The sequence below is a fragment of the Paramisgurnus dabryanus genome, chromosome 22 (assembly GCF_030506205.2).
Source record: "Paramisgurnus dabryanus chromosome 22, PD_genome_1.1, whole genome shotgun sequence".
Lineage (NCBI taxonomy): Eukaryota > Metazoa > Chordata > Actinopteri > Cypriniformes > Cobitidae > Paramisgurnus > Paramisgurnus dabryanus.
Genome location: NC_133358.1, coordinates 13298107 through 13311062, shown reverse-complemented (window position 1 = coordinate 13311062; position 12956 = coordinate 13298107). Strand labels below are relative to the sequence as shown.

At 36.4% G+C, this 12956-nt stretch overlaps 2 protein-coding genes across 2 annotated transcripts in view; both read left to right on the top strand.

The window, feature by feature from the left end:
• LOC135785266 (uncharacterized) overlaps window positions 1–12956 on the top strand; it is a 127272-nt gene that overhangs the window by 20063 nt on the left and 94253 nt on the right. The window lies entirely within an intron of this gene.
• The window catches only part of LOC135785269 (uncharacterized), a 46187-nt gene that overhangs the window by 5051 nt on the left and 28180 nt on the right, over window positions 1–12956 (top strand). The window contains exons 10-12 of the mRNA XM_073813223.1: window positions 53–106; window positions 1775–1828; window positions 3070–3123. Coding sequence (XP_073669324.1) covers window positions 53–106; window positions 1775–1828; window positions 3070–3123 — 162 coding nt within the window. The remainder of the gene's footprint in view (window positions 1–52; window positions 107–1774; window positions 1829–3069; window positions 3124–12956) is intronic.

Below are 12956 nucleotides of genomic sequence, written 5' to 3'. Positions count from 1 at the left end.
GCTTGTCTTTTCCAATATTGAAAATCATATTCAGTCTATTTTATTTATCCAGGGTGAATGTGGAAGACAAGGGTTGCCAGGGAAACATGGCATGCCAGGACCTATGGTAAGACTTTAAATAATTGGAACCAATTTCCAATCCCTTTGCCAGGCCTGAATGTGTCAATCGTTCCTTTTATGCATGGTCACTGTACCAGATGTTGGTTGGACATGCATAGAAAAAGATAACAGAAGAAAAATAGCAATGTATTAAAATGCATGGATGTAAGAGAAATATACAGATAGCAAGTGGAGGGACTTAAACAATATAATGTTGATTTTGTGTATAATAAGGAAAAAAGGTAAAAACAATGCATAAAATAAAATGAACATGTTACTGTATATTACCCCAAAATAATTTTTATGGAAATTTCAGAGCAGAAATTTTTTTAGTTTAGTAGGTTAAGAGTTGTTTGCTGTAAAATAGATTTCAGTAAATTTTTTTGAAAATTATAGCCTGGTTAGCCAGACCTACATCAAGATGTAAGGTCTGGCAACTCTTCACACAAACGGCTCAATGCAAGGGGCGGGATATAAGGTTGTCCCTCAAAATGCCTCTGCACGCAATAGGATAGCACTATGACGGATCAGAGCAACGAAGAAGGTGACGTAGTTACCGTAACCAGTCGGCAAAACTCCAAACACATCTTTCTTGCTTAAAAAGGACTTCATTAGGGTTTATTTGCTCTTCTCTCAAACAAAAACATAAGTCTAAGTCCTCCAGAGTCGCGGCCAAAGCCGCTTCAAAAGATAGCTGTTCGCCAGCAGCAGCAGCCATTCTCTGTTTTCAAGTAGGAACCGTTGCAGCTCTGTCGTCATCATGTTAAGCCCGCCCCACAGACGCTACACACGATGTGATTGGCCTGACCAAATTTTGGTTTTTGGACCGGTTAAGTGTATTGTGAGTGCCTAGACTAAACCCTGGCAGCAAATATATTTTGCGGCCGCTAGGGTGCGTCTAGATTTCTAGGCTATGAAAATTATTAAATCAAGATAAATTTGAGAACCAAAATCACCTTATAAAATATTAAGTCTAGGGCAGTACCCTTAAAAAAAAAATAATACAGTATGTTCCATGATATGTTACATTTGATACAAATATGCAGTGTTGGGGGTAACACATTACAAGTAACATGCATTACGTAATAATAATAATAAAAAATTACTTTTCTAAAGTAACGACTAAAGTAACTTATAAATGTACACACTAATATTTGAGTTACTTTTTTTTTTTAAAGTAATGCAAGTTACTTTTCAGTTTAATTAACTTGATTTAAAAAAATTATAATAAAGTACTGAATTAAACTGAATATAGTCACTTAGAATTACGCACTTAATGCGTGCGCGCCTGAGCATGAACAGTTCGAGTCAGAATTGGAGATAGCAGGCCAGAACTTGACATTTTTGCGATGGAAATATGCAATTTCTGAATGCAGAACTTCTCAGTCATAAAAAACACCTACAAGGCTTGAAAGAGATCAAGCCTCAGCCAAGTAAGAAAAAGTAACGCAAAAGTAACACAAAAGTAACGTAAGTGTTACTTTCCATGAGAAGTAACTAAGTAACGCAATTAGTTACTTTTTTGGGAAGTAACTTAATAATGCATTAATTTTAAAAATACATTTACCCAACACTGCCAATATGTACCTCTGAGGTACTAATATGAACTCTTGCAGTGCATTATGACACAGTTTTCATGGTGATTAACAGCTCTTTAATTTGTGTGGTTAAATAGGGAGAGGACGGGAAGAAAGGTGAACAAGGATCTCCCGGAGAGCTTGGTCCAATGGTAAGAGTAAATATTATGTGCCAAAAATTGTGTGCCCTTGTTACCGCAGCCCAGACACGTGACTAGACTAGACTACAGGTTCTTTAATAGCTTTCATAGATTCACTAAGTTACCTACACGAGAAAGGTGTCACAAGCTACGTTTACATGCAACCAAATAATCCGTTTGTAATCGTATTGATGGCTCAATCGTATTAAAAAGCCTTCACGTAAACATCTTAATCAATATGATTGAAAAGAGGTGGTTTAGTCCGATCTATGATCCGAGCAGCAGGAGAAAAGTACACAGGTAAACACGTGAATTGTAGTATTTTTTCTCAATCAGATACAAAAACATTGTGCACATGCAGAACAATTGTTCTCAAGTTTACGTCTTATATTTACTTCACATTTACGTATCACATGATTTACGTCACAGAAACACGCAATAGCAACACGCATTATTAAGGTAATGGGGTCACACGCTGTACATTCTGCAGCGTTTATGTGTACTTTTAAAACATTAGGCTACATGAAGCAATAAAATTTTGTTTAATTACCTTTATCTGAAAACTTCTTAAGAACAACTTTCTCGAACTCAGGTTAGATTTTTATCCAGAGAAAAAGCATGAACTCAATGAAAAAATGCTGTGTGAGGTTGCCAAGTCCTCTGTTTTTTAACTGTTTCCACCAATAGTCTTTTTCTGCGGATTACAGGTGAAAGGATTTCGTTGATTAGTTATTGGTTTTGACTGTGAATAGTCATTGGGATGCTTTTGGGCTAGTTTTAAATGTCCATTTGGATGGTTTTGATACGCAAATCTGGCAACCCTGGCTGCGCTTGCGCAGACATTCGAATGATATATACATGTAAATGAACATTTTAATCAGATTGCAATGTTTAGGGTGCATGTAAACTGTATTTTTCGCAAGCTTGGATAGATTAAATTCAGTCAGATTGATGTGCATGTAAACATAGCAATTGAAGAGCTTTAATATTTCAACATGACCAGTGTATTTGTCACACCGTTGTGTTAATTTTGGAAATGTTCAACATAATTACTGCTATTATTTCCCATGACCCTTTGTATCAGGTGTCAAGTGGTGTGTATGCATGACCGAGGGTAGTGCTAGTTAAATCCTAACCCTTCAATTAGCTCATTAGACCAATTAAATAGCTGCTTAACTTCCTCCTCTCATCAATGACATTTAAACTCCAAAAGTCTCTCCAATGGCACCTAAAATACTGTTATGTTCCTTCAGGGGGAATCTGGAATCCCTGGCAGTGAAGGATCACCTGGCTTCATGGGACCAAAGGTCAGTCTACTTTTAAAAGTATTTTAATTAGGTGTAAATTTAAGGCCAACTTATGTATTGTTTTCTTTCTTGGTTCACAGCAGGGGTTGGTTTTCTGTGTTATAGACATATGGAAACTTACTTGAAACTTATTTCATTTCCTCAACTACTTACGCTTTTCAATAGAATTTAAAATTCTACAATAAATTTTTACAATAAATAAAAAAAGAGTCATCTACCTACAAACATTGGAATAAATTGATAAAAGTTGTCTTATTTTACACTCCGCAAGTTATACACTTTTTTAAAAAAAATTTAAAAGTCATAAGTGTCAAAAGTTTAAAGCTGAATAAATAAGGTTTCCTTCGCGTCATGCCTAATAACGCCCCTTAGCTGTTATAATATGCACTGGTAACCCACTGCTTCTTGCGGCTTATTGCTTTATTAATATGAATGCTTTTTTACAATATCATAATTATTACATGGACTACGTGCAATATATATATTTTTTAATTTATTTAAGCGCAACTGCTGATGCATTATTCAAACGACATTGTTCAGTCAAATAAAAATGTGTGGCTATCACATTCACAGACAGTCTGACCACATGGCTCAACTATTTTAAGGAAAGCTGTAAAATGCACCACAACTAAGGAGCTTTTTGCCAATGTAATGCCATAAAAAATGGTGATTAAGACCCACAGCATACTTTCACAATATCACTCTCTGCAGTCGAGCTTATAAAAGGTACAAAGATTTACAGCAGTTAGTGCTGCATCTCTGCAAATTTTGAATTGTTCTTGTTATTATAATAAAACCGAGTGGATGTCTTTTCTGTGTGGGTTGACATTTATGACTGTAATGACTCTCTTTTGTTGAATTATTAAGACTTATACTGTCTTATTAATAGTGCCTGATGCAGAATACAATATGTGCATGCACTGATAGTTTACATCAATCTACTTTTCTGAACCAATTTGGTTTTATCTGCATTTCCCAACAGTGATAAAGTATCACCAAGCTTGTTAACCATTATAAAGTTTTCTTTGATATAGTTTCTATCGTTTACAGGACCCAAACAGACAGCCATTCTTGTAAATTCAAATGTACCAACTGCTGAAAATAACTTTAGCCTTAACCCAAACACTTTTTAATACGTAATGTATTCGTTTTATATCATGCAACTCGACTTTAGTAACAATATACTGTAGCATTTTAAAGAATTTTAAGCCGCTGATACAGTTCTAGACCTAAACTTACCCTAAACAGTTGTACTGTTAGAAATAAAAAGTATAACAGACAGACAATTGTAATCACAATAACTTATTTATTATGAAATTTCAAAAGCAATACTAAAAGTAATTAAAATGACGATGTGCTGCAACCGTGGTCCTCTCTGGAGTATGAAGTACAAAGGAATGTTAAAGTTATTAATCCACAAGAACATTAATCCAGCTTCTCTCTGTCAAGGCGAGCATTTCAAATTTCAAACATACAGCGACTGAAAGAGGGAAATGTCGCAAATCTGATCGCAAATCTGATGAAGATTGCTGAATAAAGGGCTGAATTTCGATCCGTTCCTTGCAATCATATGCATTTTAAAGATGTGGATTGCAGCAAATTAATCAAATATTTTTTTTTTTGTGAATTTATGTTGTGTTTTGGTGTAATTATCACTGCATAGAAAGAGACAGTATAGGAGAAAATGTGTCATGGCAAACAAACTAAATATTACAAAATGATGATTCATTTTAAGGTTTTAAAGTGTAGTCTTGGTTAATATTGTGTAATTCTCTGAATATCACAAACATTTCATTAAGTAATAAACTGTATTAAATAAATTAAAATTAAAAATCTGACTAAAACATGTCATTAATATAAGTAAGAAACACCAGTGCCCGTGTTTTTAATATTTATGAATAGGAATACATACAAATTTGTTTGTCTGTAAAGCTGTTAATACATAAATAATAAACGCATTAGTCCTGTGAACGTTGATATTATAGATTTCAGTGTGTTTTGAAACTTAAGTAAATCTAGACATAGATTCTCATACGATCACATTTGTGCATAATAACACGTACTGTAGCAACATTGACTAAAGCAGGAGTTTATGGTTCGCCAATTTGTTTGCCTGGCCAATGCATTTTGGAAATCATCTTTAAAACTCATGTTTCTGTTTGCAATTCTGTTTGTAATGCTGTCCATAATTAATGTTGTTTTGTTAAATCCTAACACACCCCAAATGAAATCATAGCAAACCTTAACAGAAAATGTTTTTTTCTTCAGAGTCACGTTTTACTGCCCTGTAATTTTGATCCTACGCACTTGGCTTACCACACTTCAGCAAAAACATTTTTTTGTAAACAACCTGATGTTTTGTAACCTATTTATGTAACATGCATTAGCAAGTGTTTTGCTATGTGGTGTGGCTTTCAGTGTTGTAATGATGATGCAATGTGTAATGTTTTCGTTCAAATCACTAAAGTCGAATGAGATTTATTTCCACCAAGGGCTCCACCCAGGTCATTGGCCAGACATCTTGTCTGTGCTTATAGTGGCAGCTGTAGTGTTTGGATGATCATGTGAAATCTTCACTATTGATTTCTAGCCTCCATTCTCCAAACATAGAGTCAGTGTCAATGTTGTCAGCTTTTTAGTCTGCGCGTCCTGGCATGCAACCCCAATAATATCTTTTGCTTTACTCCGTTTTTTTATTTTAAGGAAATGACTTACATAAAAAGGAAATCATTGCTAAAAATATCTGAAGCTGTTAACACATTTTTCCAAATGGTCCTAAATATTAGTTCTGTTTGAACAGGGTAGGGTTGAAGTTTGTTAGATGATGGCAAGTTACATAATTTTCATTGGGAATTATTCAAGTCATTCGTTTATTTTCTATGTGCAAAATTTCACCCACCTAATATAGATGAAGTACAGGCAGATGTTTTAACGGTTTTCATTTTTGTTAACAAAAACTTCTTTCAAACAGTTTAGATACTGTATTTCTCAATGTTTGCACTGGGATATTCATGTGCGTCCCATATGAGCAATTTCCAGTAACTAACAGGGTTTCAGTCAAAAACCCAACTACACAAATGTGTGTTTTATCTAGCAGTGGTTAAGTGTGTGGTTTCTGAAATGTAGTTAAACCCTGGGTTTCCGGTAGCTCAACTAGAGCATTGCGTAAATACAGCAACAACATTTACTTACAAATGTCTTTATTGTACAGCCAACCAGGGGCGAAAATTTCATCTAAATGTTGGGGGGGACAATAAACATAACATTTTTCAAGAACAAATTTTGAAGGGTAAAGGCAAAATTGTACTTGCAAAGGAAATGTGTACAGAGAGAAAACGTTTATCTTTCTCTATGAACGGACGCAAATTTAATTTCAATACACATGAATGCAGAGGTGCAAAGAGTAATAAAATATTCTACTTAAGTAAAACTAAAGTTACTTTAATAATATTTTACTTAAGTAAAAGTTTTTTTTTTAGGTTTCTACTGTAGTTCAAAAAGGACAAGGAAATATAAATCTCAAACTAGTTGTTTTTAATTGTAGGATCATCTTTACAATTAAAGTGCAATAACAAAAAGTTAATAAAATAAAAAGCTTTTTTATAACTAAGAAACATTTATGGAATTTTTTAATGATTTTTACTGGTGAGTTATGCACTTTTGAAGCAAAAATAATATGAGGTCAGCAGCTAGTAAATACAATCACTATAGTAAGGTTGTAATTGATGTATTGCTGGTAACATACATTATTTTATTAAACTATATACCTAGTTTAAATGAGCATATAATGAGATGAGTGCCATATACTTTTATCCTTTACACGTTTATTGTATTCCCAGACCTGTGTACCTGATGTCTTTCAATCTCTCTCTCTCTCTCTCTCTCTCTCTCTCTCTCTCTCTCTCTCTCTCTCCCTCTCTGCAATGTCTTAAGGGCGATTTATAGTCGTGCGTAGATCCTACGGCGTAGCAGCTAGGCGTAGGTTCCGCGTCGGTTTTCATTTATACTTGAGCGTCGCCGTCCGCGTCGACGTGCAAACAAACGCGAAACCGCTGGTTGGCAGTAATCACGCGTGTAACCACAGTAGCAGCAGAAGTTGTCAGAGAAGAAGAAGCTAAGCAAGTTAACCCACAAAGAAGAAGAAATAGCAACTTTTTGTGTATAATTTGAAAAGACCAGCAATGATGGAAGTAAATAAACAGCGACTTATGTTGCAGTTTGAGTTAAATCACTCAAAAAATCACTCAAATCAACTTGGCTCATCTTTGTTTTCACCGTCTCAACCGGAAATACCTATGACGCAGTTTTTTTACCTGACGGGAGGGGTTCTGGTGGACCAATCAAAGAGCTTGCGGTCCGCGTAGAGCCGACACGCTGTTAGGAATTTTGTGAGGTGCGCGTCAGGCTACGCAGAGCTACGCACTAGAGATGCGCGGTTGGCGGTTACAGCCGCGGACTCCGCGGATAAACCGCGGATCGGGCGGATGACGTGACGAAAAATAATATTTTAATTAGATTCGGGCGGGTGGCGGATCGACTGCTTGTTAGCTGTGTCCTTCTAAGCATGCAACCTTAAAAGGTGAGCACTCTGTCTTTCAGGGTGGCAGCCTCAGAAGTTCTCAAAGAGAACTGAAATGAGACGGTCTAGCCTTCTGAGGACCCATAATTTGCGTCACCTGTTGCACGCGCCCCCAGTAGCCCCCACCGCGCCTGTCAGCAGAAAACAGCGGAGACATTTCTGACTTATTAAAATAAATATGTAATCAAAAATATTAATTTATTTTAGAAAATATGACACATTGATGTAGATTAAACTATTCAACAGTATATCAAATAATCAACCTTATGTTGCAAATATACGCAACATAAACAGAATAATATTAACACAAAACATAACTTATAATACTAAAACAGTGACAAGAAAAAGTTTTCTAATACACTTTTATTTAATAAAGGTTTTAATTGTTTGGGATAGCCTCGGCATGTTAAGAATCCATTCGTTCTATCATTAACAGCGCAGAGAAATGAGGACGCATTTTGACATAGCTCTTATCAACGCCTCAAAAAATGAGAATTAAAAACAAAGGAAATAGAAGGGCAGAAAAGGTTTGCCTGGAATAAGTTTTACAAAGTGGTAAATCAGGATGACACCAGTGCAGACTATGTAATTTGTGCGTTTAATTTAGGCATTACTGATTTATTTATTTATTTTTGTCCCGTGTGCGCCGATCGGAGACTGAGTTCACTGCTGATATTCTAGAGCTTTCTAGTCTCGCGGCTGTCATCACATAGCCCAGTCAGCGGATGGCGGGCGGGTGCGGTTTTGAAAACTGGTCAGAAACGTTGGTGCGGATGGATGGCGGACGGATGATGAGTTTTGTGATGCGGTTGCGGATGAAATAATAGCCCATCCGCGCATCTCTACTACGCACAGGCTACGGATTGCGCCGTAGCTACGGCGTAGCACCTACGCACGACCATAAATCGCCCTTTATGACCTGGGCATTCCCGATGACGTTCTTAAGTTGTTTGACTTGACGCGAAGCTGCTAGACCTCGAAGGATAATGTGCATGTATTAAAAACGCGTCATGCAAATTAGCGGTAAAAACCCGGTCGGCAATTCCGTATTCAAGAGCATGAATCCTACCTGAATGAAACAATTGCTTCGCGTCAATGGCCAGGGGTTTATTTCATAAGAATTGAATTGAGGGTCTGCATTAGCCCGCACCTGTCTCGTCCCTCTCCATGGCTCTTTTTGCGTGTTCCCCTGCCCATCAATCAATCATTTGTGGCGCTTCTTATCACCTTGCTTTTTTATTTTATTTTTTTACTCAGTAAAAAAAAGTAGCGAAGTAGCCTACAATACTTTAAACAAAACATACTTAAGTAAAAGTACAGATTTTAAAACTACTCAAAAAAGTAAAAGTACACACACAAACAAAAAAAAACTCAATTACAGCAATGTGAGTAAATGTAATTTGTTACTTTCAGCTCTGCCTCACCTCTGCATGAATGCATAAAAATGTTTTCTTGTTCGTTTATCTGCTTCTGTTCTCATAAAACGAAATATGTTCGTGTTTATATGTCCAAATAGTCCCGTTTTAAAACATATGAAGTTAAACTTATAAGTGATGGGAAACGTTAGTTTGTAGGTATATAGCTGATTAACGCGTCGGCTCCGTACACTTCTCAACCACCCGACTGTGTGGCGCTGGCAGTGGACCAAACACCCCCCCCATATAGTCTTGCACTTACATAACCTTCAAACACAGTTACTGACTCTTCCTTTCCCGCCCTTCAAATATATGCATTTAAAATGTAGACATATTACACGCAGAGTGCACAATTTCTGAAAAACGCTTTGGAAAAGGGAGACGGGCTGACTACCAATACACACTTGTAGCCAGTCAGCAGTAAGGGGCGTGTCTTCTAACCAACATTGTTTCCTTAGTTGTGTATGTGTGGGGCGGGACTATCAAAAGAACGTCCAGATTCTATACGTCTAGGTTCTATTGGGTTGTTTAGGCGATTTCAAATGTCAACATTGCAATGTTTTGGAAAATAGTTTTTTTTGTTTTTGTTTAAGAGTGGCTCTTTGGACAAGCAGTGTTATGGAATGGAGCAAAATCATTGGCCAAAATCAATGTATGAATCCTTGCAATTAAACATTTCAGACCACAGGAATGTTAATACACAGGAAGCGATGCTGAGACCTGACCCCAACTGGACAAGGAATTTAGCAAAAGGAGAAAATAGACAAACAGGACTTTTCACACGAGAAAGAGGACATTTGTGGAAGCTCAAAGTGAAGGGTGGGTCATTGGCAGCTGTAAGGAGGAAAATTTGCAGTATTCAGGTTATTTATAACTTAAAGGAGGGCATTTATCAAAAGGTCAAAATATTTTATTGAAAAACATGTTTACAGTAAGACACGTTCAATTGAAGACTAGCAGGAAAACAGGCCAGAGTGTTTGAAAGTTCAGAGTTCATTTAGTACCTCAGAGATATTGGTACCAAATATATATCTGTAACTAACTAAAAGTACATATTAGGAACTTTTTAAACAGTACTGCCCCATTGACCGCTACACATGTTTGACCACAAAACCATTCATAAAGGTCAATAGAAAGAATAGTTTGTTAGGAATGGACAATATTGAAAGGCTAGAATCCGAGGATGCAAAAAAATTCAAAATATTGAGAAAATCGGCTTTAAAGTTTTCCAAATAATGTCCTTAGCAACACATATTACTAATGATAAATAAATTTGACATATATTTTACGGAAATGTACAAAAACTTTTCATGTAACATGAACCTAAAATCTTAACACTCTGGGATCGACTGTGGCGCGGGCGCCGCAAACTCTTTATTTTTCAATCACTCCGCAAAGAGACTTAGATTGCTCTGCTGATTTTGGACATACAGATATGATTTATACATCATTTAAAACGTTAAAGTGTCTAGTTTTTTTCTGTCCACTCCCAATAAAACAGAATGTTACGCTTTTCGCAAAAGTAATTAAATAAACATGATGCGCGTTTTGTTCTCTCTCCCTCAGTGAAGTCCTTTCAGAAACGTGTCAGAAAAATTAACTGTAACTTAACGAATACTTGTCATAGAGGGTTTTCACCGACATCACGTTCTGGGCGGTAACCCGGATGCGCGGCCATTGTGGAGGCACTCGGTGTAAAGAACTGAACGGAGTACAATGGAGTATTGTGCGCTTTGGATACTTTAAGTGAATTTAGAAACAGAAAACAGAAAACACGTCTAAGATGCAAAGGCATATAGGGAAGGACTTGTATTTCGAGAAAAACTTGTTCTAAGCACTTAAACACAAAAACCATGGCAGCGCAAATTTTAGTTGTGTTTAAGTACATTTTGTGCATACACTAAACATACTTTTAAAAAGTACATATTAAATACTCTTTAAATAAAACACAACAAGTAGAAGCATACTTGTTTTATACTTTATTTACTTCAATCATATTTCTAATACAATACTATTTTTTCTGAGCTTTGCCAGCCACAAGCGCCGATCCTCTGATAATTTCTTGCAATCCTTTCCCTGGTATTAAATAACTTTTGAAATACGATAGTATTCCAAATGTTTTTCTAGATCTGTCCTATTGTTACAACCTCAAACAAGGCAATAATTAACAATTTTCCTTAAAGACAGAAAACAGATATTGTCATTCGGTGTAAACTGTATGAGAAGAAGGAGAGGTACCGTCTTTCTCCTGTTACCTCATTATCTGTAATGAGATGAGATCGCCACACCCCCGCGCCATTGAAGTGTACGAGCAGAAACATCCATATGCATGACTCGTGCCTCCTGCAGTCAATGGATACGCAATCCACAATCCAGTCTCTCCATTCCTTATGCTGAGTTGTTTCATCCGAGTACATCAAACATGACAACTAGATCCTTATTTACTTGCGTATGTGTGTCAGTATCTCCAGACGCTAGTGTTTTCTTCGTCCTTCCGTCAAACATTTTACCGACCCGAATGCACATACACAAACAGTCAGGAAACTCGACGCGCTTTTTGGTATTCTTATAAAATACGCGATTGCAAACAGTGCAATTCTTATTTAGTTGCGTCTAAGCGAATATCTCCACACAGCAAGTTTATTAAACACAGGATCACTCGCATGAGCACACATTTACTGCTTTCATGATCAACACGTGAGGTAATGGCATTGGCGGCGGCTGTAAACAAACATTGATAAGTTTATCACGCGTGTCCCTTGTTGTGTTTCTACTATAAAGGTCTTGACACACCGGGACGTTTTTCGTGCGCGTTTATCGTCGGCGTTTAACGTGACGTTTTTTTGCTTTCACACCCAGACGATTTTTACTGGCGCTGAGCCGAGTGAAGTGCAAATTCACCCCTGGACGTTAGATGGCGCTTAATACAAAACAGATTTATGCCGGTACACAAGGGGGCGCAGCGAAACTTTATGCTTCTGTTCTGACACTCACTTGTCACACAGAAGAAGAAAGCCACACGCTAGTCAATAACAAGTCATATGCTTGCTTTTAACAAAACATGGATATTACTAGTAGCAGCTCGATTTCTAACAGCATCAACTATACAAAGACTACTTCAACTCACCATCAGGACTCACCATCAGCTACTTGACAGTATGATCATGTGAAACATGATCTTCTCAGATAAAAGCAAACTGTGCATTCGTGTTATAGTCATTATAATTGCCATTTTGAAAACGGTGTGTTAACGGTATATATATATATTCTTTGTACAAACAATATCTCCGTGAACTTAAATACATTTGTTAAATCAAATCTATTTGATCAAATAATTCGATTCTATTATCAGCACTCTCCACATAAAATTAACTATTTTGATAGAACACGTTATATCAAAATTAAAGCTCTTTCACAAAATATAAGGTAATGGGTGATCCGATGTGTGTATTTTTAACTAATCTTTTACAAGCACTTTCTCTTGTTAACAATTTTCTCACATTTCCTCCCAAATGTATTGTATTTTGTGATTTGGCTAAAGAAGTAGGTATGTAGTTATTACAATAAGAGGTCAACAATACTGATGTACAAATATATGCATAGTGTCAAAATGGCACGTTATTTACAATTCGTTTTTAATCAAACATTTATTTTTGTGAATGAACTGCAGTTTGCAATAACAATCAGAGACATGACAGTAAAATCAAATAAAACAGGAGTCAGAAATGTTGGTCCAGAAAAGTCACAATGACTTTAGTGCAACTGAACGGTAGTGCAAATCAACATTTAGAAATTAGACATTTTCAAATGAATTTCTTAAATGTATAATCACTTAAAAT